A 20965-nucleotide genomic window follows, 5' to 3' on the forward strand; every position below is an offset into this window, starting at 1 on the left:
ATTTCATCAACCTTGGTTAGAAATATGGTGATAATTGGCGAATGTATCCGTATTGTACCGCATTTGTTCTCGCTGCAAGTGCCTTTTATTTATCTGGCTACTAATTCAAAACACTTTACAATGTATTAAATGACACTCCATTAAGCAAGTTGCCAAGTGGCATGTTGCGCTGGACCTATCGGACAACCAATACAAATGCATCCGAGAAGCGTGGGTTCGAGATCAAGTTCAAGTTTTATTTGTTTTCATCTCAATTCACAAAAAGTTATACAATTGGAAATGCAAGATAAGAAATACTTAATGATAATTACTTACAGAAATACAATATAAGAACATGAGAAGTGAAGAGATGTGGATGCCGCAAAGACGCAGAGCGTGAAGCTTGTGGCACCCAATCTGAACAAGATGGAAATTTAACTTACGCTACAATATTAATATGTACTACAATGATGAAATCATGTGGCCGAAATAAGAATAAATGAAATTTAATTGAACGGAATCATTAAATCACATAATCAAAATACATTTATAAAAAAGTATATAATAAATCACATATTTTGACACAAAGCTGAATGAAAGGAGAAGCGTATGATTCCTTCACATAAGGATAATTTGGACAAGATCGAAATCAAATATATTGTGCCAAATAAATTAATGGAGTATGGACAGACTGAACAATACAAGAGAGGACAGGACGGGACAGACCCAAGAGAGATGGAAAGTTTGAAAATACCCTTAATCAGTTGTGGTATCAGATTCGATTAAATAATCTTTAAGTCTATGTTTGATAATAGCCAATGTTGGAGACTGTTTCAATGATTGGTCGAGGGAGTTCCAGAGCAGGGCACCCTGAATCCGAAGGATATTTTCAGCCAGCCTGGTATTGGTAAGGCTTACATGAAGGTCATTCGAAAAACGGGTGTCATGGGTGTGGATGTCTTTGTTGGTTATAAAATAGTCTGGGTCAGTAGTATGAGATGGTAGTTGGTCATGAAGGTAATTGAACATAAATTGGGCAGTTTGGAAAATGTAGAGGTCTTGGATTTTAAGCGTCCTGAGAGACTTGAATAAGGGGTCGGAGTGGGCGAGCCAAACTAAATAGGTACATGTTCTGATAATTTTCTTCTGCATCAAGACGTTGGATCCAAGCCAAGACGTTGGGTTTCATTTTTTTTATTCCATTATTTTTTAGTCAAATTGTTCTTGTTCTGTGTGCATGGAGTTTTTTTCCCCGTAAACATGGTAAAAGAAAGCATCACTAATCTAGTGCTACTATGCGGTAGTGATTATTATGAATATTTTATATAAGTTAAACATAATTATTTAAAATTCAAAGCCAAAATTGTTAAATGTTTATGCCCGTGTTAATATCAGAGCATCACATGTTTGCCTCGTATATATAGGGTTAATGAGATTTCCCCCCTTTTAGTTTTTATTAAGAGAGGTATTGTTTCGTCTCATATAACACGGGCGACATCATTATAAGTAAAACAACGAGGCGAAACCGCGTTGTTTACGCCAAAAATAATGATGTCGCGTGTTATATGAGACGATAGATGCACGACAGCGGCTAAAAACAATACCTTTATTCTCATTATATTTATTTGGATTGAAGTGTTTAAAAACACTTCAATCCAAATAAATATATGAATCATAAGTATACCAAATTTTAATCAAATTAAATCCTATAGATTTTACAAGGAATTACTTAAGGCTTAGAATCGATGCACCTGCGATTGGTTCAAAGGCGCTAAAGTGTGTGATATCGTGTCATAGTGTGTTTTCGGGCTAATAAGCTTGCTCAAGTGTTTAAGAATTTTATTATTCTTTTTACGCTACTGTAAAAAAAAAAATCACGGATTAACAACAGTTGCCTCCTGTACAAAGGTATAGGAATAATTGTGGAATACATAATAATGTAATATTATTACCAGTATTATAAACATATATGTTACCTGGACACAGTTGTTCATTGCAGGGTTGTGATGAACTCAAACTCTTTCCACAGCCGTCTGATGGATTTCCACATGACGAACATGTCTTTGTACGATATTGCTGACCACCTCCGCACGGAACCGAGCAACTACCCCATGAGCCCCAGGCACTCCAAACTTGAAAACAAACGAAATAAATTTAATTAAAATCAAATAAAGCGGCATGATTTTATTTAGTATTCTAAATATTGTCATATTCAGAAACTTCATAATAAAGATTTTGTCTTTTGCTTATCCAATATCCGATAAAACATATTGGCAAGCCCATCCACACGCTATTGGATAGGCATAGGCAAAGACAAAATCATACTTTTTTTTTCAATCTTATTTAGTGTATTATTTTGAGGACTTTCCTGTCTTTTTAATAAACGAACCCGTCACGAACATGCGTATACTTGTATTACGTGTGATATTATACACCCAAAAACCAATAAAATTACGCGAATTCTTTAAACGCCTTAACCACTGAATAAGTTTTATACGAGAATTGAAGTTCTCTGTTAGTCTGTAATTAATATTTCACCTGGGCATTCTATGTCGTTGCATACTTGTGTTCGTGTTCCAGATCCTAGACATGCAGATGATGGACTGTCACATGAGGAGCAGGTTCTTGTGCTAGATTGTAGACCACCACAGCACGAGGCCGAACAAATATCCCAGGCACCCCAGTCACTCCAAACTTGAATTAAAATATAATAGTTTTAAAGAAAGGGGGTATTTAACCTCTTGAGCAGGTCAAGCATACATGCAATGACGTTAAAGTCTTATCGTTCAATTATTTTTCTGTAGCCCTGGGGTGGCCAGGGGGGATTCCCTACAGTTTCAAGAGTAGCTGATCAGGTTTTTTCTTTCTGTAGCGATGCATGACCCGTACCTGATCAATCTTTTCTGTAGTGCTACATGATCCCCTTAGTGACACCCCTATTTGACAGGAGAGGGGAAATAGAGGGAAAACCACAAGGCTGAAAGGCGATTGCCCCAACGCCCATTCGGGCCGCCTCTATTTGAAAAGGGGAAACTTGGAAAAGCCCAAGGGTGAAAGATAATACCCCCATTCGAAAGCGGTCAATTAAGTGGTAGAAAGGGTCAACAGAGGGGTAAATGTATTTATTTATTTATTTATTTATTTATTTATTTATTTATTTATTTATTTATTTATTTATTTATTTATTTATTTATTTATTTATTTATTTATTTATTTATTTATTTATTTATTTATTTATTTATCTAGTTCTCCTTCATTGTTCCTGGAGCAGCCGCTCCCTCCCCTCTCCCCCTCCCTGTCCGCCACAATCACATGCGAATATCTGGTAGGCTATATAGGCCTAATTACCTGGGCATTCTACACCAACGTTACAACTTTGCATCTCACTTGCAGATCCTGGACACTCAGTTGATGGATCTCCACATGAGAGACAGGTTCTTGTACGAGATTGATCACCTCCACAACACGTCACAGAGCAGATGTCCCATGGACCCCAATCCGTCCAATCTGGAAAAAAGAGACGATTTGGACTGCTAAATGTATCAGTTATTTCTGTTATCTTATCTAAGGCATTTTACACCGTTGCATAATTTTCTTGGGTTTCCTGATCTAGAATAATCAGTGAATATATTCCCACATGACGAACAGGTTTTTGCACTTGATTGTTAAAGCAATAATGTGTGATTTGCATAAAGAATTGATTCACATTTAAATGTTAGTTTTCACTGATAGCTACTGATCATACTGTCCCCTTTTAATTTTCGAGCCAAACAAATGAGTTAAAACGAAGAAAATTGCTATTTCATTCCAGAGCATACAATGCGTGTATCAGCTCGCTGATCATATTAATTATTGCCATGAATATCGGCGTAGTTTTACACAGCTAAGACGAACAAACAAGACGTAAGACGAAGAATAGCGATATGCACACAGCTTATACGTCAAGACAGACAGTGCTTACAATATGTGTATAATCTCGCCAATCGTATTATTATCATGATTATTGGCGGAGCTACACGCACCTGATGTGATGTACAAACAAGGCGAATAGCGATATGCATAAATTTTTACGGTACGTCAATGATCCAATGGTACGTAACGTGAATGTTAAATTTTACTGTAATTAAAGCACTTCAGGCTTAGTCTCTCACGGAGCATTTTATGTACACCAATGGCCATTACAATGGTGCAAAAAGTAGACATTCGATAAAAATTGAGGGCGTTGCTGTGGAGCAAATCACACATTATAGCTTTAACATATCCTTCTCTTGGAGCACCATGACGCCCAGACTGTACGAATATTATATTAACTGGAAATTGGGTATCAAAAATTATTCTGCTTCTGTATAAAAGTTTGTAAAACATTTGATTGAATTTTCAAAAATAAGGCTGGACGTAAAATGTTGTTATTTCGTTTTATGTGTGTTTTTTAGGTCTAGGAATTTGGAATTGTATATCATGATATACGATGTGTGTGCTTACTTAAATTGGATTTTCTGTATAATTTTGCATTTACCTGGACATTCGATGTCAACATTGCATGTTTGTGTATCGCTATCTACTCCATCACATCCAGCAGATGGATTGTCACATGAAAGGCAGTCTCTTCGACGAGATTGCTCACCACCACAACATGATGCAGAACAAGTGTTCCATGGACTCCAGATTGTCCAAGCTAAATAGACAAAATGGGGGAATGAATTAATGAAAACAAATGGTTTTAGTTTTTTCATCTGCCATCGTCCTTTATTGAGTCATTTCAACTGGTTTAAAAGAAACATTCCTGCTATACCTGGGCACTCTATGTTAGAGTTACATGGTTGTGTTTGACTTCCTGATCCAGGACAATTAGCAGACAGACTCCCACATGACCAACAGGTTCTTGTACGAGATTGTTCCCCGCCACAACATGATTCTGAGCAAGTGCTATAGGAACTCCAAGCCGTCCATTCTAAAATGAAATTAACAAAAACAACTACCTTGTTGACGTTGTTGTCAGCATTATAGAACTTATGTTATAATATAGTCATATCTCCTCTTACGATGCATTTATGTTTGGCTGCCAGATCCGGTCACTCTCAAAAGCATTATCGGAAATTGCGCGGAAAAAGATGAAATATAATAGATTTTGCGAATCTCCTTGCGAATCCCCTTTTTTAATTGAACAATTTTAGATATCCTGAAAAATGGTATTTTTGTGGTTTGTATGTCATGAATTATCGTACTATGTTCTTGTGTATTTAAAGTACTTCTTGTTTTGTTTTTAAAAAAAAAAGGGGGGGTGCGTTAAAAAATAATTGTAAGTTCGCTATTACTAGGTATATCACCTCAAAAATAAGGGCAGCAGAAACACGTTATTTAATGTTTCTACATGAATGACCTTTATTAAAGCATCAAAAATCAAAAACCGAATTGAAATCGGTCAATGCATTGTGACGTAGTGTCAATTTTAAGATGCTCATAAATGGAATGCAAATCTGCCACAAATTGCTATAATGACATAATTGGCACATTTCAAGATTTTGAAGGTTTATTTGGACACTTGCTTGAAAAAGCAACGTTAATTTAAGTATCACAGGTTAATTGCCTATCTTTTTTAACTTCGTCAAAGAAAACAAAATTAAAAAATCTATCATTGAATAATTATAATGAATTAACCAAATTTACTATTTTAGCAATTCCGGCCAATCTGCAGACAAATAAAAGTTGAAAAAATGACTAAGTTCAGCTAATTAATATGCAAAATTGATGCCAAAAGAAAACCGTACATGATATCAGAGTGCGTTTTGTTTCACAAACATATGTATACAAAGCTCTTTCAATTGATAACAAAAAATACACAAAAAGTAATCAATTATGCAAATTAGCTTATTACATGATATTATTATGTAAATTAGGCATGAGTAATTTTGGTGTTTTTTTCGATATTTAATGAAAGTATTTTCATTCACCATGAATTTGTCAAGTATGAACCTGTTATGATGTTGAGTAAGAATCTGCAGTTAATTACTTTAATATAATACAAAAAATACAAACTTTGACATTTTGACGGTGTCTGGAATAATATTTTCATTTTTTCTGTAAATATGGTATGTGTCACCATTGCTCAAAGCCAAATCCGAAAAGTAAAAATAAAAATTTATTTGCAATGAGACTTTAAATTAACATTTTGTTATCTGGATTAACATAGGAAGAGAAACGGTAAAAGGAATAGCCCCTCTATTATAGCGCGTATACAAAAATGGTGTGGCCTTGGACACACACAATGGCTTAGAGCTATTGTGGTTTGGAATATTACTCCTTTAAACTCACTTAAAAATGTTTTGTTTCAAATCGTTTTCCTCAAGTGTGCCATTCGTTGTCGACGGAAATAATTTACATGCTTAGAAAGATTAGTATTTCAGCTAAATGGTGGTAGATCTTGATTTTTCAAAAGGCCTATATTTATTGATTTATGAGGGATCTTCAAAAATCCATAAAAACAGGTAGTAGCTCTTAAACGAAGCAATATTTATTTTTTTTAAACCCGATGGTAGTCACTGAAAGGTTTCACACACCATATATCAAAAATTCAAACAATTGTGATAAATAGCACATATGAGGAAATTAATTTTTCGGCATGGATGTTTGCCAAAATTGAACAACGTTCATGCGCGCGCTTTTCAATTTACTGTTATGCTTGCATGCACAGTGTGGCAGAAGTATTGTGCAGCCACTGTGACATGCCTACTATTACAAAGGAGATAAAAAGGATGTTTGTACACACACAAACACACGAAATGAGGTACTTTTCAATATCATCCACGATCATGATGTATCCGAATAGTTTGTAGAATGTATGTCCAATGTCGCATTCGGTATGTTGTCAACGATAGTTAACATGTGTAAACAAAATAAAGATTTATAGTCGAAATGCACTAAACGCACTAAAAGCAGACATTTTAGATTCATTTGTGCAAAAAATTGCAAATTAAGACCATGCGCCATATACAGGTTTCGCAAAGCGTGAAAGTGAAAACCTTATATATTTATAAGGACGTTTTGTGCATACTTTTGACATTTGTTTAAAATAAAACGTCGATTTCTCAATCGGGAGGCTGAATATGTCAGAGTCAGAATGATTATGTAGCATCAGAATATTAAATCGATATTGATATTATTACAACGATTCTTATTATTATCATCATTATTTACCTGGGCATTCTATGTCGTTGCATACTTGTGATTGACTTCCAGATCCTGAACATGCAGATGACGGCTTTCCACACGAAGAGCAGGTTCTTGTACGAGTTTTCTGACCACCGCAACACGACGCCGAACAACTTCCCCACGAGCCCCAAGTACTCCAAACTTTAAAAAGGAATGTAGTTTGAAGAATTATCTTGATAACCCCTGATGTTGGTCAGGAAGATGACGGTATTATTTTAACAATTATGTGTGTTAATAATTAACACACGTTTCGTCTTTTTTATTATTCCATTTTATACCATCTTTAACTGTCAATTTATAGCCTTGAGGTTGTTTCAGCAAAGGGTGATTATTAAATCGATTGTTATTATTACTAAACTGCTCAAATAAAGAAAGTCCGCAGTCATGTAACCTGTCCTACACCAAAACCTGATCTTGTTATGACAATTTAATTGATAAGGTCGTGTGGAGAATCTTGTTAGCTCCAATTTGATACCAAATTTGCTACCAAACACTCTAAATTCAGAGAGATTGATACCAGTATATGAAATTTGGTGCATTTTCAAAAGTTGCAAATTAAAAACGGACCACGCGGACCTGTAGAGGTGAATGGCAGAGCACGACCATTGACATAGCCCGAAACAACCGCTAGGTCATATCGATCGCATCGTGCCCTAGTATTCATCAGTAAAACACTGTAGCAATCCATGCGTTTTAAATTAACATTTGAATAAAGCGCGCACTTGGGATAGTCGACAGGGGCCCATCGTGGGCAAGCAAGCTTGACCACATTGCCACGCTAAGCAATTTCGACCGCGTGCATAGTTTGATTTGCAACTTTTGAAAATGTAGCAAATGTCATAAACCTGTATCAATCTTTGTCACTTTTGAGTGTTTGGTAGCAAATTTGGTATCAAACTGGAGGTATCAAGATTCTGCACACGACCGTATCAATCAAATTGTCATAACAAGATCAGGTTTTGGTCTAGGACAGGTTACATGACTGCGGACTTTCTTTATTTGAGCAGTTTACTATCATTATTATCATCATTATTTACCTGGACATTCTATGTCGTTACATGCTTGTGTTTGACTTCCAGATCCTGGACATGCAGATGACGGAACCGGGTTACCACACGAAGAGCAGGTCCTTGTACGAGTTTTCTGACCACCGCAACACGACGCCGAACAACTACCCCACGAGCCCCAAGTACTCCAAACTTTAAAGAAAAATATAGTTTGAAGAATTATCTTGATAACCCCTGGCGTTGGTCAGGAAAATTACGGTATTATCTTAACATTTAATAATTAGCACACATGTAGTATTTCTTCTTGTTTTATATATTCCATTTTATTATCATACGATCTTTTAATTTGTTATTCTATACTCAAAGTTTGGAAGGGTTTCTGTCCATTTTGAGCTGAAATAACAAGGTAAAGTGAAAAACAACCCTACTGGTTATTTTGGCCGTTTAACATGCAGGTCTATGAGAGGACATGAAGTCATAATCATTAATTATGACTTTATGTCGAACTTTGCTCTGTTGACATACTAACACAACACATTTGGCTGATTCTATTTAGGTGCAAGTTGGTACATGTGTAAACATTACTAATATGCCAAAAATTCAGGTTTGAAAAACAACTAATTTCATATTTTAAGATCGTACATTATGGCTTTAACTATCAGTTTATTGCCCTGAGTGATGTTGTTTCAGCATAGGGTGATTGTTAATCGATATTGTTATTATTACTACAACTATTATTGTTATCATCATCAGTTACCTGGGCATTCTATGTCGTTGCATACTTGTGTTTGACTTCCAGATCCTGAACATGCAGATGACGGGTTTCCACATGAAGAGCAGGTTCTTGTACGAGTTTGCAGACCACCGCAACACGACGCCGAACAACTACCCCACGAGCCCCAAGTACTCCAAACTTTAAAGAAGGAATGTAGTTTGATGAATTATCTTGATAACCCCTGACGTTGGTCAGGAAAATAACGGCATTATCTTAAAAATAATCAGTGTTGTTTAGAACAAAATCATTTTATCAAAGGTGCAGGTATTTATCGAAACATCACGTCTCCTTTTTGTAAAATCAATGCGTCGAAACATTGCACAGCATATATCATAAACATGTAGGATAATATTGAAATATAATGTGCAATATTTGATTTTACCTGGGCATTCCACGTTGTTACAACTTTGCATTTGACTTGCAGATCCTGAGCAACTAGTTGATGGATTTTCACATGAGAGACAGGTTCTTGTACGAGATTGATCACCTCCACAACATGTTGCAGAGCAGGTGTCCCATGAACCCCATGTAGTCCAAACTGGTAAAAAGATGGGGTAAATGAGAAGTGAATTCAGTACCTAAAACTGTATATTATTTTATTTAATAACCATTATTAGAACAACAAATTCTTATCTCCAATGCAATTTTACATAAATTAAAGATTGCGCTTGGTTATTTTCATAGATAGAACCTGACATACGTTTACGTTTGTAGGTTCATCTAGCCCGAGATCAATTGTAATTTAGTCATCAACATTACAACTAATTTAATAAAACTGTATATTTTACCTGAAGGGCATTCTACATCGCATGATTGTGTGTCGCTTCCAGGTCCAGAACAATCAGTCGATGGGTTGCCACATGACAAACAGGTTCTTCTACGAGATTGTTCCCCACTCATTTCTGAGCAAGTATCCCACGGACCCCAAGTTGTCCAAGCTGAAAATAAAAATAAAAGGAACTGCTGACTATTGGGCTTAGGAACCCTGCACGTTTGCTGGGGTTCGGCCCCAAAATCATTTATATGATGGTGTCCAGTAATACCAAAGTTAATTTGATCAAACGTGTAGACCGAAAGCCAGTGACAACTATCTACAGTAAGCAAAAGGATTAAGGTACCAGTTATGTTCACCTCTTTCTTGACATTTACTGAAAATTAAAGAAACGGTGATGTAAAAAAGAAATGAAATCAAAAGTTGCACTTTTGTGTTCCAATCATATGAACGCACGACGCTAGTTTTAACGTGCTAAGAAATGTAAAGCATGGCGCTACTTCTCTTGTTTGAAAACGCTTTGTGTACAAATCAATAGTGCATGCAATGGAGCGAACTGCAATAAGGTAAGCTAATAAGATCTTAAATTCGAGCTAAAAGATGCCGGTATTAACTGCTGGTTCCAACTATGATATATCTGTCTTTGTTTAGGATATTTAGGGGTAAACATAACTGGTGCCTTATTTCTGTTGCTTACTGTATGTTTTAGTCCCAGATCAAGACAATCAATTTGATCCCACATGACAAACAGGTTCTTGTACGAGATTGTTCACCACCACAACAAGTACTCCACACTTTATAAAGAATACAGTTTTCAGCTTAGGGTGATTATTAAATCGATATTGTTATTATTACTACTATCATTATTATCATCATTATTTACCTGGGCATTCTATGTCGTTACATGCTTGTGTTTGACTTTCAGATCCTGAACATGCAGATGAAGGGTTTCCACATGAAGAGCAGGTTCTTGTACGAGTTTTCTGACCACCGCAACACGACGCCGAACAACTACCCCATGAGCCCCAAGTACTCCAAACTTTAAAGAAGAATGTAGTTTGAAGAATTATCTTGACATAATGTTGGTCAGAAATATGACGGCATTATCTTAACAATAATCAGTGCTGTTTAGAGCAAATGTCATTTTATCAAAGGTGTAAGTATGTATCGAAACAGCGCGTCTCCTTTTTGTAAAGTCAAAGCGTCGAAACATTGCACAGCATATATCATTAACCATAGCAGATGTAGGATAATATTGGAATATATGTGTAATATTTGATTTAAATACCTGGGCATTCAACGTTGTTACAACTTTTTGACTTGTGGATCCTGAGCAACTAGTTGATGGATTTTCACATGAGAGACAGGTTCTTGTACGAGATTGATCACCTCCACAACACGTCACAGAGCAGGTGTCCCATGAACCCCATGTAGTCCAAACTGGTAAAAAGATGGGGTAAATGAGAAGTGAATTCACTACCTAAAGCTGTATATTTAATTTAATAACCATTATTATACAGCAAATTCTTATCTCCAATGCAATTTTACATTGTTAAAGATTGCGCTTGGTTATTTTAATAGATAGAACCTGACATACGTTTACGTTTGTAGGTTCATCTAGCCCGAGATCAATTGTAATTTAACCTTAGGCCAACATTACAACTAATTTAATAAAACTGTATATTTTACCTGAAGGGCATTCTACATCGCATGATTGTGTGTCGCTTCCAGGTCCAGAACAATCAGTCGATGGGTTGCCACATGACAAACAGGTTCTTGTACGAGATTGTTCCCCACTCGTTTCTGAGCAAGTATCCCACGGACCCCAAGTTGTCCAAGCTGAAAATAAAAATAAAAATAAAAGGAACTGCTGACTATTGGGCTTAGGAACCTGCACGCTTGCTGGGGTTCGGCCCCTCAATCATTATTTTATATGATGGTGTCCAGTCATAAAGTTTGCAGTTTTCATATTTGAAGGTGTGTGAACTTATTTTTGGATACGCCTCTATTATAATGATACCCACACAGTTATCTGTCTGTACACAGATTATATTTTGATTGCAGTGACTGTTTCCTTTGTTAGCACACGTCAGTCATCTATGGTTACTGGACCATGTAAACCTGCCAAAAACGCGATATACTGCTAGCCCTATGAATACCAAAGTGAATTTGAAAACGTGTAGACCGAAAGCCAGTGACAACTATCTATGTTTTACTCCCAGATCAAGATCACAATCACATTGATCCCACATGACAAGCAGGTTCTTATAATAAGAGATTATTCACCACCACAACATGATGATGCTCCAGAAGCCCCAGAACGCCCAGACTGTGCCGTTATATTTACGATTAAAGGCTAATATGTACCACATCGCGGCTGCGATAAAATTTAATAGAGCAAGATGTTTACAACTTCTGCGAAGAAAATTCATCGCCACCGAAAGTTTAATTTTTGTTCAACTTCTTCGCTTATCTTCTCGATATATCAGTCGGGAAATCAAAGTCGGATCATTGCTGACCTCTCAAATACATGACCTATCATGTTGTTGGGCCTACAGGAACTCATTCTAACTAGTTATAGGGATACTTCACCGTTTCCGTTTCATCGTGCGATGCTGATAATAATTTGATCATTTCAATCTTTATTGCAAACATTAAAAACATATAAACTTTAAGCACAATGATTGAAAATTCAGGATGTTAATTAATTTAATGATAATATTAAACCATTATTTTGCAGAGGAGGTCACCTTCGATTTTTATGAACTAACATACCCTGGAAAAGGTATGCCTTTAGGTGCTCTATTTGTGAAAAAATCCAATATTTTTAATTAAATGGTGTATCTTGTCATATTTTGCCAATGTTCTTTTGTACAAATCCAAATGTATTTCGGTATAAAGATCTTAAACATACCTCAATGACGTTTCGTACTACACCATAGTACTTTCTCAAATTGACTGATCAACTCTCACACTCCTCGTCTGTTTCCTGCTGGAACTCGACGTTGGTGGCGTTTTGGAGTGGAGTAATTGGTCATTGATGTGGCTTAAAAGATGTCTGTATACCATGTTTCTTGAACACGCATCTTGCTCGCTGGGAAAGCCATCTTTGTAAGGGAGGACAACCATGCCTCTGGTGGTTGTCTGCGACTGGTCTTTTTTCTTTGCAGTCTTTTTATTAACATCTTTGAATGCCCATTCAGGGTAACAACATAATTTCAGGGCTTCTTTGATTTTTTGCTCTTCAACAAGCTTGTCTGCCTCTTCCGTAATAACTTTGTCCTTTCTGTCCATTAACGTACGAATGACACTGAGTTTGTGTTAGAGTGGGTGATGGGACTGGAAGTGAAGGTATTGATCTGTATGTGTTTTTTCCGGTAGACTAAGAGTTTGACTGAACCATCCTGCTTTTAACTATGAGAGTGTCAAGGAAGGCAATTTGACTGTTTTCTTCTTTTTCATATGTGAACTTGATATTGCCCGTTTTGTCGACTTGGTTTATGTGCGATGTGAGTTGTTCTGCCGAGCCTTTACTAACTATTTCTAATACATCGTCCACATATCTTTTCCACATTCTGGGCTGGCAATTGACCGGTGCCGTGGCAATGGCTTCCTTTTCAAGCCACTCCATATAGAGGTTGGCAACTATCGGGTTTACCGGGGAGCCCATTGCGGTGCCGAATTTTTGTTGGTAAACCTGACCACGGAACGAAAAATATGTGGTGGTGAGCGTGAACTCTAAAAGCTCCATGATGTCTTCGACGGTAAGATTAGTTCTATCACCTAGGGTGCGATCTTCCGTTAGCCGCTGTTTAATGATCTCTAAGGCTTCACTAATGGGAGTGTTTGTGAAGAGGGACACAACATCGTGAGAGATGAACTCCTCACCATCGTCGATCAAAATCCCTACTAAATCTTCCGCGAGATCTTTTGAGTTCATGACATGATGTTCAGTTTGTCCTACAAGAGGACCTAGTATTTCAGCAAGTGCTTTTGAAGTCTCATACATAATTGACCCACAATAGTCTACGATTGGTCTTAAAGGAGTGCCGGCTTTGTAAATTTTTGTTTTGGAGTACAATAGATTCTGGGCGTGTTTTCAACCGTGGGGTAAAGTTTCCAGTACTGTTGAACTGTGATTTTGCCTTCATTCTTTAACCTAGTAAGTAAGCTTATAAGTTTTGTCTTATACCGAGCAGTTGGGCCATACTTAAGCTTCTCATAAGTTTTGTCATCATTTAACATGGTGGTTACTCGTTCTTCGTAATCATCTTTGACTAACACTACCGTCGCTCTCCCTTTATCTGCCGGCAGAATCAGAATTGGGTCTTCCTTTTTCAGATCTTTTAGCGCATTTTTCTCCTCTTTATTCAAAGACTTTAATACTCCTACCATTTCCGCGCGTAACTGGGCCGCGCGGAAATGGTAGGTATTACTCCACTCCAAAACGCTACCAACGTCGAGTTCCAGCAGGAAACAGACGAGGAGTGTGAGAGTTGATCAGTCAATTTGAGAAAGTACTACGGTGTAGTACGAAACGTCATTGAGGTATGTTTAAGATCTTTATACCGAAATACATTTGGATTTTTACAAAAGAACATTTGCAAAATATGAATTATGAACAATCCTGATGAATTTATTTACGGGTGTATCCTGTCGTTTTATTCACACGATCGAAATACGAAAGTTAATATACGCGATTTTCATAACATAGACAATCATTGATTTTACCGTTATTTTAATTCGCGTTCGATCATCAGTTTATTATTCTCATGTTATTTTTACCTGGGCATTCTACTACGTTGTTGCAGCTCTGCATGTCACTTTCAAATCCAGGACAATCAGTCGATATATTTCCACAAGACACACAAGATCTTGTACGAGATTGTTCACCACCACAACAAGATGCAGAACAACTATCCCATGGATTCCATGATGTCCAAACTGAGAAAACAAAACATGCAAGTTACATTACTATCTGGTCACTTCGTCTTGCTTATTTGAAAGGTCATAGTCATGTTTCTATGCTTCTAATAAGGAATAAACCTCATAAAGCGAATACCAACTTTACGGAAAACACTTTTGAAGACCCATACTTACCCCTAGTCTGCAATATATATTCAAATTATCATTAACTTAACACCTTGCAGTAAGAACTAAGAATACACTGTCCCAGATTGTGATTACATATATTTACAATGCGCAGTAGTTATTAAAGGGAGTCTTCGGCAATCACAACTGTTTTTATTCGTTTTATGGTCAATATGAGTTTGTTTTAAATAAAACCATGTGATTCGTGCTTGATAATTATTTTTCTAATATATAAGGCATAATGTTATGATTGCCGGAGACCCCTTTAAGTAAAAAGTAAAATTTTATATCAACAATGTCTACGTCTGAGCTTTACTTTTTTTTTACAATTTGACATTCATATCAAAACAAAAGGGAGATTTTACCGAATCTGATATTAAGAATGCTTATGTTGTTTTTATTTTCAATTTTTACAATGAGACATTTATATTGAAAGTAATGATGAAACCCAGAAGAAAAATAGCCGTCTGACCTCTTTTTGTATCTTTTTAAGCTGCATTTTAACGAATTTCATTACGCAGAACTGATTCGGTTCAGAAGGGAACCGCGTAACCGATTCCACTATCATTAAATCACTGCAATGCTTTATTGCCAGTGATTATATTCATATTACTTTTTATGCCACTAAAGTGCATATTTCTTTTTATACCACTAAAGTGCATTTTGAAGATCCAAAGTTGCAACTCTGCATGTCACTTTCAGATCCAAGACAAGTAGTAATAGACTGCCGCACCTGATATCGGCCTATAAGTAATGCTATTGTTGTTACAAATGCATATGCTCTTGAGCGTTAAATTTGAACCCGTGAGAGAAACGGTTCAGTGCACCAAGTTGTCATCCGCAATTTAATACGGTAATGAATGCATAAACTTTGTACAGACATGCATGTTTAAGAAAATAGAACTAATATTATAAGTGTAAGCAAGGTCAAATATAAATCCAAAGGGTTAACAAACATGATAAATAATAATATTTTTGATTTGATTTTAAGTACATTGACTATAATGCTATGCTCAAGTAACCTTTTTAATTTTCCTACAAAATGCTTGTAGATAAAGATTTTGTACATTGAAAAAATCTTTAGTACATAATTTCTTACTTGGACATTGTTGGTTATTACAGGTCTGTGTTAGACTGTTTTCACCAGGGCATCCTGCAACAGGGATACCACGTGACAGGCACTGCCTAGACCGAACTTGTTCTCCGCCACAACACGGTTTTGAGCAACTATTCCATGCCTCCCATGGGGTCCATTCTATATAACAGAAAAAGGAAAAGAAAAGGGGGGAAAGACAATTATTAATGTGATTAACAGAAAAATTGCATTGATTAAAAGTGTCTTATAACCACCCAGGGACAAGAAGTTATGGCAGTAGTTCCACTACCATGTACATTAGCCTACCAGTACCCTAACCTTCCTCCACACACACCACACACACCCCGACCCCATAATACACGCTGCGCACCCAACCTCCATCCTCATTACATGTTATTATCTCCAAATTATGGCTATGAATTTAACCGTTTAAACATTACGTTACTGGTCCCTGTAAGTTTTAGCCATTCCTCCACTCCAGACAGCTTAAATTCTTAAAAGACATCTTTCCGTGTCTCTGAGATGAACATTTTACCTATTTTTCATACATCCAAGAGCAATATGACCCAGATACCAAAGGCAATATAATTATTATGACATAGATAAGTAATCAGTTCCATACGATGAGCTTGGCGGTGACTTTCGCCTGACCTGATCTAATCTACCTAATTTTAATACATCAAGGGCAATATGACCCAGATACCAAAGGCAATTAACATGACATAGATGGGTAATCACTTTCATCAGATGACCTTGTTCGGTGACTTTCGCCTGCTCTGAGGCATTTGGTTGTCAAATGTTGACAGTTGTTTGCCATTATTTGGCAAAAGTGTGGTTGAATGAGCTTTAAGCTATTAAACGTTGTTAATAATACGACTGATTTGTTTACCTAGTCTGTAGCGTTATGAAGGTGTACATGTACATTAAGATTTCTAACTAGCTATAACTTACGTTTACCAAACAAAACTGGCAACATACATACATACAAACACACTCAGTATATCCTTCTCAGGTGTGAGATGCCTGCATCATACGAACCTGGACAATCAACGCCACCACTACATCCTTCTGTATCCGTACTATCACCAGGACAACCGGTTGTTTCAACACCACCAGAAAGACATCTCCTTGTTCGTGATCTCATGCATTCTGCCGAACATGTACTCCATAAGCTCCATGAAACCCACTCTGTAGAAAGAAAAAAAGTAGAAAAAATATCATTCATTCATTTTTATCTATATTTTTTCAATTATTTCCTCCTCTGCCTCTTCTTCCTCGTTCGCTCCAAAATGTACATCTTCATTTATGCGTATTGTGTGTCTGCATTCTAATACAAACCTGGACAATCCACTCCACCACTGCAGCCTTCAGTCTCAGTACTATCACCTGGACAACCGGTTGTTTCAACACCACCAGAAAGGCATCTCCTTGTTCGTGATCTCATGCATTCTGCCGAACATATACTCCAAACTCCCCAAGATGACCATTCTGTTAAAGAAGAAATGTGATGCATTTGAAATACGTTATCGCTTCCAGCCACTGGTGTTTGAACATGTATATTAATTGCATCCCATGTTTTGAATCATGCCTGGTTTAGGATTCTGTATTGTAGAGGACGTGCTCGATATTACAGAACATCCGGGACGGTGCATGTCTCTTCAGGAGCAAAGGACATCTTTACTATGTCTATCCTTGTTTATTAAAGGAGAAGGCCTATATAGATTCAAGATTACTCGTGTATGTAATAGACGGGACTTGAAGAATCATTTCTTCATGCTTTTGATTAGAGTCTGTGTTTGAAAAATATAGTTTGATCAATTTATGTTGTACTACATACCAGAACACATTCGAATATCGCAATGTTGAAACGCTTGATTATCTCCAGGGCACTCAAATGATTCTTCACCGTCAGATAGACACTTCCTGGAGCGTAATTTTTTACATCCATCAACTGTTGAAATGCAATCACTCCATTCATTCCACTGCGTCCAAGTAATATTTGAACCTGGAGAAAACAGGGGAATATCAAAACTGACTTTGTGATTTCTATTGTAAGTAAGAAAAAACAGGCGTGATCAATATGCTCTTTGGATGCTCTTATAGCAAACATTATTGACCCTTTTATCTCCTCTTCAAGCTACCTAGGATACGTGTTTTATTGATAAAATACTTTAATAATGATATGATATGATATTTTTCAGCATGAATGAGTGGTGTACCTAAAAGATAGTTAAAAACAACAGCTTACCCCTAAAATACTGGTGGACTACTTATACTCTTAAGCGTTATATTAGTCTATTTTTATGGTCCTGGTTGTCATTGTAGTCAGCCGGGTTGTTTTTTTTGCTGCTGTTGTTGTTAGTGAAGTTGTTGTTGTTTTGTTTTTGTTTTTGTTTTGTTTTTTGTTTTGGGTTTTTTTTGCTTTGTTTTGGTTTTATTCTTGTTGTTGTTCTTTTTTCTTTTCTTTTTGTTCTTGTTTTGGCATTGTCAATTACTTTCCAATTCTTTATTTAGCATAAACTAATATTTTCTACGCTACAACAAGTACTAGTATCGTGTCCAGACTTCCATTAGCCATTAGGTATATCTCCTATCTTACCTTTACACATATTGACATCGCACTCCTTGTACTCTTGGCTTTCACCTAGGCATCCAGTAGCATCATCCTCATCTATGAGACATCTTCTGGTGCGAAATTGTTGACATCCCCTAACGGTTGCCGTGCAGTCTTCCGCTGTATTCCACTCTGACCAAATAGGTGCTGGTGCCACTGAAATGAGTGATGTAAGTGACTTAATGCTTATAGAGAGTTCCGTCCGCCCGGCAGTCATTATTAAATGAAAGATTGAATTACTATTTGCAGAAAACATTTTTGCTATTAAAGGGGTAAAGATTGGAATGATATCTTTCCCAGGGAAAGATCAGCTAGCAGGCCAGACCATGAAGGCATGGATAGTCTTGCAAATATGGGCCATAATTTAACCTGTGCCTTCCAATATGCCATGAACTAGAAGGACTACAACTGGTATCTACTGGTCAGTTCATACTCTTAGTTCCACATCTGTTATTTTTATGTGTGGCTTTTTAGATATAAATATATAAAAGTACCTTGCTTGGCCTGAAACCACATGTAGACACCAACTCCACCACCAGCGCAAATGATTAGCAAAATAAGAACCAGTATCACTATGCAGCATGTCTTCTTTGAAGAGTTCCTGGGTTGACTTTCTAACATTATACAAAAAGTGGGATTTGTTTTTCTTATCTGTCTAAAGTTTAACACTCTCATTACTTTTTTTCCTTGTGGATATATTTTATTTTATCATTCTCGCATTGGCACTGATTTTTTAAGCTTATATTCGACAACTACAGACTGACGTCCGAGCTACTGCAAGTTGTTGGACATTTTATATATATCTTTCCCATATATAATACAGCAGAACTTAGTTTAGTAAAAACGAGGAATATACATGTAAGCTGCTCAGAAAACGAAGATTTTTTTTAACTTTATAACTTTTTTCTATTTTTAAAAAATGTGTGTATATAAGAAACAAACCATGGTGAATTTCTTGAGTGCTCGTTGTTCCTAACGATTGCATAGGTATTTCATATTGACCATTGGTGACGTCATATGGTTCACTGTAGTCAGGCCCCTTATCATGCTTATCAGGGGCTATATCCATATACGTGTGCATAATACCATTGTCATAAGCAGGTGGGTCATCGTTTTCATATGCTGGTGGTGATGACATTGTTCTTCTGTGAAAAAAAAACCATGATAAATATACTCTCAGGGCTTAACTACACACTGCTGGACGTAACCATCATAGTTGGGAAAGTGGTAATAGTTAGAATCTTATTGTGACTTCAGAGTTGTTGTTTTTTTGCTTTTATATTGACGTCTGAGGTGTATAGAAACAAAGTTTACGCATTTGTTTAAAACCTTTTATAAAGGTTCCCCTGGTCATAGGGATTTACTAAATATATAGTTTGTTATTAGTATGGAGTTATTATATAAAAAACAGTCGAAGGTAAACATATGGTTTTCTGATTTTTCTGTCTCAAAATGTTCCAATTGTTGTAACGATAAATAAGGAATAGTTTGCAATACCTGGGTAACATATCAAAACGGCACAAACCCCACCCAGTCCTATTGATTGTGTTGATTGTAACATATTTTGATGTATTTCAAGATAGTCAGTACAATGTATTCTTTTTTTAAGATTGCTGTAACAAGACGAAAAATGTGAGACCATTTTCATCAAAATTAGAGAAAATTGACTGTTTTGACTGGTGTGGAGCACAAATGCTGGTTAAACTTTCGACCTTTTCAGTACTACAACTTTTACGACTATTCCCACGGCGAACCCTTTCAGATCCTTAATCTGTATATAAAATTTACATTCTCTCTCATGACTAATCTCATTTGAAAATCTTTGATCTCGACCAAGTGATTGGTCGAAATAAAGAACTGTTGAAGAACAAATGTCATTTAAACATCTTTGACCAACTCTAAAGTGATGTGCCTAATCACAATGTAGTTTGATACTAATGTTCATTAACGTGAGTCCTGCGTCGTTAATACATTCATGTTATTGCAACGGTGGAAGCTCTATAGTCCGACGGTTCTTTATTCCGACGGTTCTTTAGTCCGAAGGTTCTTTAATCCGACGGTTCTTTATTACGAAGGTTCTTTATTCCGATGGTTCTTTATTTCGAAGGATCTATAGTCCGAATTTTGAAAACGGTTCTATAGTCCGAATATGAAAATAGGCTCTAGAATCCGAATTTAAAAAAGGGTTCTATAGTCCGAATATGGAACTAGGCTCTATAGTCCGAATTTAAAAAAAGGGTTCTATTATCCGAAATTGCAAAAGGGTTCTATAGTCCGAAACGGATACCGTGTTCTTTAGTCCGAATTGATAAACAGGTTCTTTAGTCCGAATTTTATTTTCATCATTTGTTTTAGTGTCAAATCATCATTCATTTATTCATTCTTGATTTCGTTAGATATTTTTTTCATTAGCTCTTTCTTA

General features: G+C 36.5%; 1 protein-coding gene across 1 annotated transcript; it reads right to left on the reverse strand.

The window, feature by feature from the left end:
- Nucleotides 1-548: 548 nt before the first annotated feature.
- Nucleotides 549-19681, reverse strand: LOC140166710 (uncharacterized). Its single transcript, XM_072190210.1, has 22 exons — nt 19486-19681; nt 19038-19157; nt 18529-18699; nt 17767-17934; nt 17268-17417; nt 16968-17117; nt 15933-16088; nt 14528-14686; nt 11432-11581; nt 11031-11182; nt 10626-10812; nt 9759-9908; nt 9353-9508; nt 8953-9108; nt 8226-8387; nt 7174-7329; nt 4772-4930; nt 4496-4654; nt 3328-3486; nt 2518-2673; nt 1956-2111; nt 549-568 (listed from the first exon to the last, which is right to left on the reverse strand). The coding sequence occupies exons 1-22, from the start codon at nt 19679-19681 to the stop codon at nt 549-551; spliced, it is 3348 nt and encodes a 1115-aa protein (XP_072046311.1).
- Nucleotides 19682-20965: the final 1284 nt, after the last annotated feature.

Source organism: Amphiura filiformis, chromosome 12 (genome assembly GCF_039555335.1).
Source record: "Amphiura filiformis chromosome 12, Afil_fr2py, whole genome shotgun sequence".
Lineage (NCBI taxonomy): Eukaryota > Metazoa > Echinodermata > Ophiuroidea > Amphilepidida > Amphiuridae > Amphiura > Amphiura filiformis.

Bases quoted from the DNA above. Each gene is read 5' to 3' on its own strand.
- LOC140166710 (XM_072190210.1), bottom strand. From the start codon at position 19,681: ATGTCATCACCACCAGCATATGAAAACGATGACCCACCTGCTTATGAC. The intron at 9,509-9,758 runs GTAAAATATACA...TCTTTTTACCAG, and splicing joins CGATGTAGAATGCCCTTCAG to TTTGGACTACATGGGGTTCA. The intron at 569-1,955 runs GTAACATATATG...CCTTTCATTCAG, and splicing joins CAATGAACAACTGTGTCCAG to CTTTGTGTCAAAATATGTGA.